Genomic DNA, 13281 nt, shown 5'->3' with positions numbered 1-13281 from the left:
AGTCCTCCTCCTTGTCTTATGGTGGACAGGGAATCTCCATTGCACATGCAGAAAAGAACAGATCTCTTGAAGCAGATTTGGACCACCTACAGGTTTTCATGGCCGGAAGGGTTCATTATGATCCTCTAGTCTGACTCCTGTACAACAGAGGCCTCTCAGTAATTCCTAGAGCAGATCTTTTAGTAAAATATCCACAGCTTGGGGATTGGAATTGAGGTGCAGTTCAGCAAACCAGGTCATTCAGGCTGTCCAGACAGAACTCAACCAGGAAACTTTATTTAGTCAAGTTTCATTTCTGGTGCAAAGCGATATAGTAAGCACTTTGGGGAAAGGGCCATCTGTACAGGGCCTGGCACGGGGGCACTGGCCTCTAAATAATAATCATTGCAAAGTTATGGTGATCTTAGCTACACTAAAAGAAAAGGAGGACTTGTGGTACCTTAGAGACTAACCAATCTATTTGAGCATAAGCTTTTGTGAGCTACAGCTCACTTCATTGGATGCATTCATGAAAGCTTATGCTCAAATTGGTTAGTCTCTAAGGTGCCCCAAGTCTTTCTTTTCTTTTTGTGAATACAGACTAACATGGCTGCTACTCTGAAACCTTGGCTGCACTAGTCTCCTGGTGGATGCTTGGAGTCCTACAAGCCAAGCCCTGTAGAAAAGTGGGTACCAGCCCTCGGAGCATTCTTTATGTAGGTACGTGGGACTCTCCATGTGAGCATTATCCGGTGGTGATAGTCCTCAAACTGGCCAAATTATACAAGCTTGTGGCTGGCTTTTCTAGTTGCCGCTGTCTCTGAAAGGCAAGTTTTGAAACTGATGCCTCTCTCTGTTATGCTGTGAGAGAAGGCTGTTCTCTTCGCTCCAGAAACTTTTCTGTCCAGGGGCCACAGGACTTCATAGTTGCTGCAGGCAAGAGGTTAAAATCCTGTTAGGCATTTGCGAAGCCATTCGGGAATCAAACAGAGGCTCTCTCCAAGGCCTAGTGACACTGTGGGAAGAACGTGTCTAAGCCTTATCTGAGGAAACGCTGTGCAAGGTTGGTGTCCGTCCCTCCACAGAAGGAACAGGGGCTTTGATCCGCATTGGGAATGGAGAGAGTTGGGGATGTGGTGGCCGTCTTCAGTTGCACACAGGAGCGTCACTGTAGACAGTTTGGTGAGACCTGGGCTCTGTGCAGGGCAGTCAAAAAAGCAAACAACGTGTTAGGATGCATGGAGAGTGGGGCAGTGAACAGAGAACATTCTAATGCAGTTCTGTAAATCGGTGTGGCCTCAGATGGGTTCTGCGTGGAGTGCTGGTCACTGATGCTTTCAGTGTTACCCCTGGGCTACAGGGTGAATTGCTCCCACCTGCTTACGGTGCAAGGGAGCCTTCTCTGTGCCCCCTGGAGGGAACCTGCCCAAAACCAGCAGCTGCTGGCAACACAAGCAGCCCACTCCAGGCTCTGCAAGCCCCGTTCTTTCCTTCTGCAAGCAAACAATTTGCATACCCCAGCTCTTTGCCTCCAGGGCTCACTTAGGGAGCCTGAGTGGAGATAATGTATGGGGCTAGTTAACCCCTTGAGTTCTACTCTGGCCCTGGGGCAAAAGTCTCCCCAGCCTGTCTGTGTACACCACTTCATGACACTCAAGTGTCCAGTCCCGCAACTTCTGGACACACGCAATGTGCAGAGATTCGCTGCCTCTGTGGAAGCAGCATCCCCCCTTCACTAGCATCACCACAGATCTGCCCTGTCCTTAGCACACAACACTGAGCCATGTCTCTAGTAAAACCTAGTGGCAGTTTGGGACAAAGCTTGAGAGATTCAAATAGCAGAAAGGAGAAGAGCTGGAAACATCAGGTGACAGGTAAAAGAAAAACAGAAGATGCATTGTGGCATCTACACGTGTTAGCAAGTTCTTTTCCGGTCTGAGGGATTTCTCACCCAGTGGTCAGTCTGTGTAACTCCTGCCCAGTCCAGAGAGCTGGGAGCCACTTTCCATGAGACACTCATGCTGGCAGCATGTCACTTCTATAATGGACAATCTCTTGTGCCCTTCTTTCTCCTATTATACAGAACCAGACCTTTTGTCTCCTTTGTAATCAGCTTGTCCCTGGTCATCCCCCTGTTCACAGTCTTTTTCTTGGGTTCTTTTGTGCTTTGTGTAAAGGCCCAAGCCTGCACCTTGTCTAGATCGTAGACTCTTGGTCGGGCTAGGTAGAAAGACATCCGTTGTTGTTACATTTGATTGAGTGAGCTCTGAGAACCACTCCTCTTGCCCAATTTCACATCCAGCAGCTTTGGGACACAATATTCCACCTGTCACATGACTCTTAATCTCTTCCACATGCACATCCTGGAATAACCATGACAACCAGCGAATTCGTAGCTTTCGGCAGGGACCAAATGGTCCCCTTTGCTGAAATACCATGAAGATGACAATCACAAGGAAAACATGCCCATCTGGGCATATCTAGGTAAGTCCCTGGGTATGTACTTAACTGGGTACCCCCCCCAACTGTGGCCAACATGGGTACTTCAATCACCTTATCTCCCAGGATATTGCAGAACTGGAAGGGGTTCAGAGAAGAGCAATGAGAATGATCAAGGACCTGTAAAAATTCTCCAGGAAGACTGAAGAGATTGGGATTTTTACCTTAGAAAGGAGATGAATAAGAGGGGACACGACAGAGGTGTATAAAATCAATAGTAGAGAAGGGAGAGCAGGAGCATCTGGTCTCCCTGCACAAGAATGGCAGTGTTCAGTTATTAAAAGGGAAAGGAGAAAAGGAAACACTTTCTCACACACACGCCGACCCCGATGCAGAACACTGCCACAGGAAGTGGCTGAAGCCAGAATTTAGTAAATGTGAAAAGGGCTGGACACGTGTGGATCAAAACTATTCAGCATGATCACAGTTGATAAGTGTGGCAGCAACATTAAACCTCTTGCTTCAGGGCTTACATCAATCTCCAGCTATTAGATACCATGGTGAGGTCTATGTGGGGGGTAGATTATCCCACCTCTGCTACCCCAGGGTTCTCTGCTCTTCCTCAGCATTATCTAGTGCTGACACTGTCAGAAGACAGGGAACCTGGTCTGATTCAGTCTGGAGGCTCCTGTGTTCATAAGCATCCTTTGGTAGGTAGGTGCTACTGGGTTGGTTCCCAAGTAAGTCTTTAAATTACAAAGATCTTGCTTTATATGGATGGAACTTCTACCTATTTCTGCCTGTTCTACTGCCCTCTGACAGTTCTGCTTTATCCCTCTCTGCTAGTACAGTGTGAGTGATGGAGAGCAGCTGTGCAGCAGGGTGCCTTCTCCACTCGCAGGGCCTCTCCTTGTTCATTGATTCCTGGCATTGGCTAAATGGCTGCAATACACTTTGTGATGTGTTAACAGGCTGGTCAACAGGGAGACAGGGCTACCGTTGTGTTAGGGCTTAATTTCCCTTAAAGCTCCTAGTGTGTTCAGCTTTGGAAGAGCCCCTTGGAGGGCCCAGGCTGAAGGGCAGGGCTTAGTCCTGGAGCCTCCAGCCCCTGCATTGCACAGGGGAGAGGCTCTACCTCCTGGTTGTAATGAGGAGAGAACTGTCAGGCAAGGCCTCCCGCATGGCACTGGGCAGGGAGGTGGCACAGGCTGGGTTTGGCTTGGCTTGTGACTTCACTGCCCTTTTTTTTTTTTTTCCAGCTTCTCCCAGTCCCCGGCACTGGAGCTGGACAAGTTCCTGGAGGATGTGAGGTAAGATGCCATCCCCCTCCTATGCCGTGAGACTCTCCTGCCTGCAGCTGGCCCTGGGCAGGTTCCTGGACGCTGCCTCCGCTCACCGGGAGAAGGCAAGCACCCTCCATAACGCTGCTCCTCTTGCAGGAACGGCATCTACCCACTCACAGCCTTTGGGATGCCTCGGCCCCAGCAGCCCCAGCAGGAGGTGGTGAAGTCCCCCATTGTCCCCCCGTCAGTGAAAACCCCAACGCCAGAACCTGCTGAGGTGGAGACCCGCAAGGTGAGAGGGGGAGATGCTGCTGCTGCTCTCCCCTTAGTGGCTGCACCGTGCAGTGGCAGCTGGAGTCACGTGGCCTCTCTGCTTCCCTTTCAGGTGGTGCTAATGCAGTGTAACATTGAGTCAGTGGAGGAGGGAGTCAAGCACCACGTACGTTTCCGTCTCCCTCTTGCACACGCGTGCTCTGTACAGGCAGGGTCTTAAGGCACCATTGCTGAACAGGCTGCTTCAAACGTCTCTGCTCCCCCTTGGCAGCAGTGGTGGGGTGAGCCGTGCTGTGGCCTGGACGTGCTGGCTGCTGAGCCCTGCTGCCCCGGCAGGTCTCCAGTATGCAGGGCCCAAAGCCACGACAGGCTTGGTGATCCGTGGCAGAGCTTGGCAGCCCACCTGGTGCAGCGCAGTCCCTGCGGGATCCACGCTCCTTGTGCAGGAGAGAGCCTGGCGTTTCCTGGCTTGGGTGTGGCGCATTCTGTCCCGCGGGGAGCAGAGGGGATTGTACTGGGCCTGCTCCAGGCACTCCTCGAAGTACGGAGGGGGGCAGGGTGGGGAGTAAAGGGCAGGGGCCACCCGGGCCGTGGCAGCCCCCCAGCTCATGCAGGAATTGCGGCTCCTTCTCATGTCCACCTTTCTCCTGCAGCTGACACTGCTGCTGAAACTGGAAGACAAATTGAATAGACACTTGAGCTGTGACTTACTGCCCAGTAAGTACCTGCCCTTCCCCTCCCCTGGGCTGTGGGGCGTCCCGCCGGTCCAGGACTCACTCGGTCCTCTCTGTTGTAGATGACAATATCCAGGAGCTGGCGGCCGAGCTGGTACAGCTGGGGTTCATCAGTGAGGTGAGCTCCTGCCTCACCCCTGCTGGCACGAGGGGGAGTTGGCTGCATGGGTCCCCCCCACACCTCCCCAAGCTTATTCCTGTGTCAGCCCCTTTTGCTCACCTAGCTGTGCTTGTGGGCTGCCCCTCCCCTCAGCGCACAGGCCACAGGGTTTCTTGTCCTGCTGTCCCCACCAGTCTTCCCCTTCCAGGGCCAGGCTCCTGCTGCTCCCTCCACCCCAGTCTCTCAGATGTGGGCTTGGTCAGGCCCATGGCCCAGCTTGCCTGACCCTGCCCTCTGCCTGCCCGGGGGTGCCAGCTGGGGTGGCCTGGCATGCAGAGTCACTCTGCTCACTGCTCTGCTCTCCCCAGGCCGACCAGAACAGACTCACCTGTTTACTTGAAGAGGCGTTCAGCAAGTTCTTCTATGCCCGGAACGGAGCCCTGACGGCGGTGACCGTGTCATCCTAGCAGCCCCTCCAAGGTGGCCGGCCCATGACCCTTTTCAGAGTCTGTCCATCTGTGTAGGGCACCAGCGAGACCCTAGACGCTGCGCTTGGAAGCTCATCCTGCATGTGCCGTCGCCAGGCCCAGCGACAGTCTGCCCTGCCTGCCTATTAAAGGGGACTTTGCGAGTCAGTATTATTTGAGCCGTGTTTTGTTGGGATTGTGTGGGGCGGCGTGGCCAGCCGGCCCGCGGGAATGTGCATGGTATTTGGTCTGTTGGAACTGTACAAAGTTTGGTGGGTTTTCTTTTGCACAGGACAGAAATCTTTTTATTTAAAGGTAGAAAAGAGGGGAGCCCCCTACCCCCATGCGCACCACACCTGGTGTCTGCCTCTAGCACTGTTCTGTACTCATCCCCCGGGGCAGAGGTGAGGGGGGTTCTGCAACGCGCCCTGCTCACTCTCGCCCCCAGCAGCCCCTTGGCGCTTTACCCTCTGGCTCTCTATCCCTCTTGTTTACGTGTGTTACGCAGCAGCTTGGCCGAGGCTGGGCTGGAGCCCCGGGGCAGGGGCTGTCACTGCCCTCCTGGACGTGGAGTGAGCTGGGCAGGGGTGGGGTTGGGGTTGGGAGCAGGTGCTTGGAGCACTCTCGGGTGCCCCCAAGCAGGCTCTTGCTGGAGGGGCACCTGGGTGCTGCTCTTCCCCCTGCTGGCCCTGGAGCCCCCCCGGTATGAGACTGGCCCCTGGGCCTGGGCAGGGGTAGCTGTGGGCCGTCCTGCGTGAGTTCTGCCCCCCGTCTCCCTGGAGGGGTTGGGGGCTCTGAGCCCTGCTCCCAGTCCCCTGAGCCAGGCCTGTTCACACCCACTCCGCTCCCCCCTGCAGCCCCTTCCCCAGGGGCCAGGGCCGCTGCCTCTGGCCCCTGGAGCCTCGGGCTCTAGTTTCTATCGTTTCCTATTTTTAATAAACTGTTTTGTAAATAAGTAAACGCCGCCTCTTTGCCATGTGTGCTGGGCCCCGTCTACCCCCGCCCGCCTGGGGCCGTGGGGGGCGGCGGGGGGCAGCCCTGGAGGCTGCTGCCTCAACCAGGGCTCTGGGCCTGGTGGGGCTACAGCCGCCCCCCCGCTGTGTGGGCCTGAGGGGGGCATCGACCCCCGGGGGCTCCGGGCACGCGTGGAGCAGCCGCCACGGGGAGGGGGCGGCTCCTTCCCTCCAGCGCTGCCGGGGACTGAGCTCCCGGCGCGGGACCCCCAGGCCCGGGCTCGCCGGCCTCGGAGGGGAAGGTGGAGAGACCCCCCCCCCCGGATCAATCGTTCTGCCGGGAGGCCGGACTCCTGGGTTCCGCGCGGGGGATCGGGGCCGGGGCCGGACTCCTGGGTTCCGCGCGGGGGTGGAGGGGCGGGGCCGGACTCCTGGGTTCCGCGCGGGGGTGGAGGGGCGGGGCCGGACTCCTGGGTTCCGAGAGGGGGGCCGGGGCCGGACTCCTGGGTTCCGCGCGGGGGTGGAGGGGCGGGGCAGGACTCCTGGGTTCCGTGCCGGGAGGGCGAGGGGCGGGGCCGGACTCCTGGGTTCCGCGCGGGGGTGGAGGGCCGGGGTCGGACTCCTGGGTTCCGCGCCGGGCTGTGAGGCTGATCCGGGCTGGGCGGTGACGGAGCCCGGAACCGGCGGGATGGGCTGCGGCCGCTGCGGGTTCGGTGAGTGCCGGGGTCCCGCCCGGAGCCCATTCGGGGGGGGCCTTCCTCGAACCGCCCCCCAACACCCATCTCCCTCACGGGCAGACTCCCGCTACTGCCGTGCGTGACCCCCCCAGTGCACACTCAGGTGTCTCCCCCCTGCCGTGCGTGACCCCCCCCATTGCACACTCAGGTGTCTCCCCCCTGCCGTGCGTGACCCCCCCCAGTGCACACTCAGGTGACTTCCCCCAGTGCACACTCAGGTGTCTCCCCCCTGCCGTGCGTGACTTCCCCCAGTGCACACTCAGGTGTCTCCCCCCTGCCGTGCGTGACCCCCCCACTGCACACTCAGGTGTCTCCCCCCTGCCGTGCGTGACTTCCCCCAGTGCACACTTGGGTACCCTCCCCCCGCCGTGCGTGACGTCCCAGTACACACTCAGGTGTGTCCCCCCCGCTGTGTGTGAAGACCCCCCTTATTGCACACTCAGGTACACTCCCCCTATGCGATGTGTGACCCCCCCACGGCCCATTCAGATACCCTCCCCCCCGCCATGTGTGATTTCTCACCCATTGCACTCGGGTACCCTCTCCCCCACAATGCGCGACCCCCCTCAGCACACTTGGGCACCTCCCCCCCATGCCCCTTGGGGGGTACTAGGCCCTTACGCTGTGTGCGATTCTCTCCAGTGCCCCCCTGCGGTACAAGCCCCCCCCATGCCCCTTGGGGGGTACTTGGCCCTTACGCTGTGTGCGATTCTCTCCAGTGCCCCCCCCCAGCGGTACAAGCCCCCCCCCATGCCCCTTGGGGGGGTACTAGGCCCTTACGCTGTGTGCGATTCTCTCCAGTGCCCCCCCCCAGCGGTACAAGCCCCCCCCATGCCCCTTGGGGGGGTACTAGGCCCTTATGCTGTGTGCGATTCTCTCCAGTGCCCCCCCCAGCGGTACAAGCCCCCCCATGCCTGACGCCTGCCTCCCTTGCAGACTTGGGGCACGGGCCCCAGCACCTCATGCGTTCTGGCATTACCCTGATCATCCTGGGCCACTTGAACTTCATCCTGGGGGCCCTCGTGCACGGCACCGTCCTGCGCCACGTGGCCAACCCTGAGCGCACGGTCACCTCCGAGTACACGACCGCCAACGTCATCTCCGTCGGCTCCGGGCTGCTGGTGAGTGAGGCCCGGCCGGCCCTGCTCCAGCACCCGTAGCCCCATTGCTCCCCCCGGTGTCCCTGGGGCTCCAGCTGCCTGCAGGAGTCCCTGCGTGGCCCCGTGGGGTGAGCCCCAGCGATGTGCCCGGCGAGCTGGCGGGGCCTGAGCCTGCAGGGACACGGCGGCCCTTGCCCGCTGACCCCGGAGAGAGACACGTGCTGGGCAGCTGAGCGCAGCTAGAAGCTGGGCGGGAAACTGAGGCCACTGGGCCTGTGCAAGGAGCAGAAAGCAGAATCCCTGCTGCGGTGAGATGCCAGTCCTGCCCCCTTCCGGCCCAAACGCCAGGGTCAGAGCGTGGGTGTGGCTGATTCTGGGTCCATAGGGCCCCTGATTTAACAATGCTTTTGCTTGCTATGCCCCAGGGACCAGCCGCGGGGTCTGGGGCAGCTGCGGCGGGGGGGCATGCACTGGGGGAGGGACTGACCCTCCCCCCCGTCTTTCCCTAGAGCATCACTGCTGGGATTGTGGCCATCTTGGTGTCCCAGAACCTCCTCAAGGCAGCCCTGGTGAGTGAGCGCTGGGGAGCCGGCGGGGCTGCAGGGCCGGGTGGAGCGAAGGCCAGTGCTGGGGTCACAGCCGGGGAACCCAGGGTGGGAGGGGGAGGCCAATGCTGGGGTCACAGCCAGGGGATGGGGGGGCAATGCTGGGGTCACAGCCGGGGAACCCAGGGTGGGAGGGGGAGGCCAATGCTGGGGTCACAGCCAGGGGAGGGGGGGCAATGTTGGGGGTCACAGCCCCGGGGGGGAGGGGGGGCTGAGTTCGGGCAGGAAGCAGCATTCAGGGCCGTGGCCCAGCTCCTGCAGCAGCCGCGCCCTGGACCTTGCTCCCTGAGGTGCCTGTCTCCTGCTGTGTGGGCCCAGCCTGCTTTCAGCTGTGTCCTCAGCAGGCCACACCTGCTGCAGATAAGGCCCCAGCTCCTTCCATCGGGGCTGCTCCCTGTCCCCGCCTCCGCCCATGCATGCCAGGTGCACGGACAGACCTCCCCTGGCTGAGTAAGGCCTCCCCAGCCCGTGCCAGGCACCCCCTGCTCTCCCCAGCCAAGGCCAAGGCCCTACCTTGTGCTGTGTAAATATGTGACAGCCCCTCCCTGCCGCCAAGCGCTCACAGGCAACCCCACAGCCCTTGACACAAGCGGGGGGGCAGGTCCGCCCACCCCATGGCTGGGCAGCGGCTGCGCTGTGCAGCATGGTGCAATGCAGGTGTCTCGGCTCAGACACTAGCATTGGCTCGGTGCAGGATGGCCCGTCCCCAAGGGAAAGCCAGGCGCAGAAGTGGGGCCTTGGGGCACTAGCAGGCAGAGGGCACCCAGGGTTTGTGCCAAGCCCTCCCCGTGGCTAGGCTGGCAAAGGGCGCGTCTGACACCAGCTGTAAGCAGACAGGACGGTGCCAGGCGCAGTCACCGGGGGGTGGGGGAAGGGGCCGCCAAGAGCTGAGGCCAAGAGCTGAGGCCAGGGCAACGGCTGCCAGGCGCCCGTGCTCGTTAGTGCGGGGATCGGGTAGCGCTGGAGCGGGCGAGGCAGGGGAGACCCTGACCCCTGCAGCTTCACATGGACACGGGGGTGGGGCTGGGCCCCGTGGGGCTGCAAGGGCCTGGGGTGCAGGGAGACGTTGGAGGCCCAGAGAAACGTTCGTCTGGGAGCAGCTGCTCCAGTTGCTGGAGGAGGGGAGGGGTCGGGTCCCTGCTTGGGCGTGTGGGGCCCAGGGCCGCTGCCCACCTCACCCCGGGCTGCTGGAGCTGGTGAGTGGCCCCTGGCGGGGGGTGGGGCAACGCCCCGTGGCTGCCCGGCCGCCTGCCCCCCAGCTCTGGTCTCTGCCCGCAGCACTGGGCCTTGCTGTGCGTCTCGCTGCTGAACTGCCTGCTCTCCGCGGCCTGCAGCTTGGGCTTGGCCCTGGCCGTCTCCCTCACCGTCGCCAGCAGGGGGCGCCGCCTGATCGTGGGATGCAACAGCTCCGCCCTCCCAGCCGACGCCCGGGCTGCCATAGCCACCAACGACTGCCCCTTCAACACCACCCGCATCTACGTGAGTCCCTGCTGCGGGGCTGGGCCCCGCCCATCCGTCGCCCCTGGCGGGCTGGGCTCCCCCTGCTCCCTGCACGCCCCCCTGCTGCATGCCCTGACCTGACTGCACCCCCCCAGGACACGGCCCTGGCGCTCTGGTTCCCCTCCATGGTGATGGCTGCGGTCGAAGCGGCGCTTTCCGGCAGGTGCTGTGTGGTGTCCCTGATCCTCCGCGGCATCGGCCCCTGTGCAGACACCTACATCCGCCAGCAGGTCAGAGGTTCCAGCCAGAACCGCCCCCTTCTTCCCCTGGCCCCGCCAGGGCCTCTCTCGGGGGGCTGGGGCTCTCCCCAGTTGGTGCACCAGACAGATTCAGCTGCTGTAACCCTGAGCACAGGGTCCCGGGGTGGTGTCCCCAACACCCACTGAGAGGCGCTGCACCCCCCTCGGGTGTGAAGGGAATGAGGGGCCAGAGCAAGCGTGGGGTCGGGGGGGCTGCAAGGCCAGATATGTATGGGTTTTGGGGTGGGAGGGTCCAGATTACAGTGCAGGGCCAGGGGTGTCTCCCCAGGGCTGATAGAGGGGCTGTCCCTCGTCTGCCCCCCTGCTCTGCCCACACAGCAGCATGTGACACTGCTCATCCAGCTTCAACCCTGAAAAAATCTACTCGATGCGCAGCGGCTGTCAAACCAGCTACCAGAGTGGTGGGACCCGTTAGGAAAGAGAGAGATAATGAGACAGAAAATGTCATAATGCCACTGTATAAATCCATGGGACGCCCACACCTTGAATACTGCGTGCAGATGTGGTCGCCCCATCTCAAAAAAGATCTATTGGAATTGGAAAAGGTTCAGAAAACGGCAACAAAAATGATTAGGGGTCTGGAACAGCTTCCATATGAAGAAAGATTAATAAGACTGGGACTTTTCAGCTTGGAAAAGAGACGACTAATGGGGGATATGACAGAGGGCTATAAAATCATGACTGGTGTGGAGAGAGTAAATCAGGAAGTGTTATTTACTCCTTCTCATAAACCAACAACTGGGGGTCACCCAATGACATTAACAGGCAGCAGGTTTAAAACAAACTAATGGAAGTATTTCTTCACACAACACACAGCTTGTGGAATTCATTGCCAGGGGATGTTGTGAAGGCCAAAAGTATAACTGGGCTGAAAAAAGACTCAAATAAATTCACAGAGGGTAGATCCATCAATGGCTATTAGCCAGGATGGGCAGGGACACAATCACATGCTCTGGGTGTCCCTCACCTTCTGCCTTCCAGAATCTAGGACTGGAGAATGGGATGGATCACTTGACAACTGCCCTGTTCATTCCCTCTGGGGCAGGGGTTGTCAAGCTTTTCCTTTCCGACCCCCCCCCCCCCCAAAGCATGCTATTAAAAACTCCATGGCCAACAACAACTGTGTTTCTGTATATAAAAGCCAGGGCCGGCATTAGGGGGTAGCAAGCAGGGCAATTTCCTGGTGCCTCATGCCACAGGGGGCCCTGCGAAGTTAAGTTGCTCAGGCTTTGGTTTCAGCCCCAGGTGACAGGACTTGGAGCCCTGGGTGGTGGGGTTTTGGCTTTCTGCCCTGGGCCCCAGCAGGTCTAATGCCAGCCCTGCTTGGGGGACCCCCTGAAACATGTTCACGGCCCCGCAGTGGGCCCCAGACCCCTGGTTGAGAACCTGGGCACCTGGCACTGGCCGCTGTGGGACCTGGAGACTGCGCTAGGTGGCCCTTTGGTCTGCCCCAGTTTGGCTGTTCTTATGACCCCTGCACACCTCCCTGGGGGTTCAGTCACCCCAGCCCTGGCATCACACTGCCCCTGGGGCGCTGCTGCCCAGGGTGCCTCGCTCAGGCATCTGCGTTCCTTTCCAGCTGAAGGCAGAGATGGCAACAAAGGAGGTGGCATCTGAGGACCGGCACAAGCAAGAGCTGTGCCAGCTGCTGGCTGTGGCGGACGGGGCCCCGGCCTAGGGGCAGAGGTGAGGGGAGTGTGTGGCGTCACCTGGCCCAGCAGGGGGAAAGGGGCACATGGGGGAACCCGCTGGGTTGGTGGGTCTCTGACTGTCCAGCCCAGCCTGGCTAGAAGCTGCTCAACCCGGTGCAACTTCCACCCAGGCAATGGGGACCCTGTCACTCCCCCTCCTGGCTGTGCAGGGCCCCGTTCCCTGCCCATGCCGGGGCTCCGAGTCCTGTGGTCCTGCCCCCTCCCGGCCCGCACCAGGGTCCGAGTTCTGTGGTGCAGCCGCCCGGCAGGGGCCGCAGGGGTCTGCAGCCACCACAGCTGGACAGTTTCTTTCTCTCGCAGGCGCTGCTCCAGGAACCCCCCGGCCACATCGGCCGGGAGCGGGTGAGTGAAGTGCCCGTCATGCTGATGCAGCCCCATGGGAGAGGCAGAACGCAGGGCCAGGAGGGAGGGGGCAGCTGCCCCTCCCAGCAGACTGTTCCTGGGGGAGCAGGCTCTCGGCTGCTGTGGCAGGGCCCTGCTGGTATCAGGGCTCCCGCGGCTGTCCCCCTCGTGCCAGTCCTGCTGCTGCCAGCCCTCCTGGGGCTCTTCCCACCATGCTGTGCTGCATTCCCAGCCCCATAGGGCCATGGGGGAAGGGATCCCACCAGAGACACCAGCGGGGAGGGCAGAGACATCTGGACAGCCAGTGACCCCCCTGCAGGTGGGGCTGGCCTTTCTCAGCACCCCTCCCTCCAGCTCTTCCCCTCAGCCTCACTCCACACTTGCCCCTTAGCTCACCCCCTCCCACTCACACACCCAGCCACGGCATGAACCGGCCCTCGCCCCGGCACGCTGCGGGTGTGCTCGGCCCCAGGCCCTGCCAAGCCTGTGGCGCCAGGACAGGCCACGGCTCTGGGGATGTCCTGCACCTAGCACACGGGGCTTGCTGGCCCTCAGGCACCATCCGAATAAACATGGTTAATAAACTCTCAGTGGTTTGGGACCTGGCTTCCCAAGCGACTCCCCGAGTCTGGGTGAACTGCTGCAAGCAAGAGAGTCACTGGGTACAGCCCTTGGCTGTCCTCTGAGGGGGGCTGAGCCCCAGTGGGAAGCAGGTTGTAACTGCGGTCAGTATAGCAGGGAGAGGAGTCTGGCTGTGGGTGGGTCTGTGTGTAGAAGAGGGAGGAGCGTGGCAATGG

At 60.5% G+C, this 13281-nt stretch overlaps 2 protein-coding genes across 4 annotated transcripts in view; both read left to right on the top strand.

Moving 5' to 3' along the window:
- Positions 1-6235, top strand: part of NRBP1 (nuclear receptor binding protein 1) — an 89575-nt gene extending 83340 nt beyond the window's left edge. For all 3 annotated transcript variants that reach the window (XM_048846168.2, XM_048846166.2, XM_048846167.2), the window contains 6 exons: positions 3678-3728; positions 3858-3993; positions 4087-4140; positions 4628-4691; positions 4771-4826; positions 5177-6235. In XM_048846168.2, coding sequence (XP_048702125.1) covers positions 3678-3728; positions 3858-3993; positions 4087-4140; positions 4628-4691; positions 4771-4826; positions 5177-5275 — 460 coding nt within the window. In that variant the 3' untranslated portion in view covers positions 5276-6235. The remainder of the gene's footprint in view (positions 1-3677; positions 3729-3857; positions 3994-4086; positions 4141-4627; positions 4692-4770; positions 4827-5176) is intronic.
- A 572-nt stretch (positions 6236-6807) lies between these two features.
- Positions 6808-13074, top strand: KRTCAP3 (keratinocyte associated protein 3). Its single transcript, XM_048846201.2, has 7 exons — positions 6808-6941; positions 7902-8086; positions 8575-8634; positions 9949-10149; positions 10266-10400; positions 12010-12116; positions 12443-13074. Exons 1-6 carry the CDS (start codon positions 6917-6919, stop codon positions 12106-12108), a joined length of 705 nt encoding a protein of 234 aa, XP_048702158.2. The 5' UTR covers positions 6808-6916; the 3' UTR covers positions 12109-12116; positions 12443-13074.
- Positions 13075-13281: the final 207 nt, after the last annotated feature.

Source organism: Caretta caretta, chromosome 3 (genome assembly GCF_965140235.1).
Source record: "Caretta caretta isolate rCarCar2 chromosome 3, rCarCar1.hap1, whole genome shotgun sequence".
NCBI lineage: Eukaryota > Metazoa > Chordata > Testudines > Cheloniidae > Caretta > Caretta caretta.
The sequence above is the reverse complement of the archived record's forward strand: the minus strand, read 5'-3'. Positions and strand labels throughout refer to the sequence as shown.

Coding starts and splice junctions, on each gene's coding strand:
- KRTCAP3 (XM_048846201.2), top strand. CDS start 6,917: ATGGGCTGCGGCCGCTGCGGGTTCG. Junction 8,087..8,574: donor CCGTCGGCTCCGGGCTGCTG/GTGAGTGAGGCC, acceptor GTCTTTCCCTAG/AGCATCACTGCTGGGATTGT. Junction 10,401..12,009: donor ACACCTACATCCGCCAGCAG/GTCAGAGGTTCC, acceptor GTTCCTTTCCAG/CTGAAGGCAGAGATGGCAAC.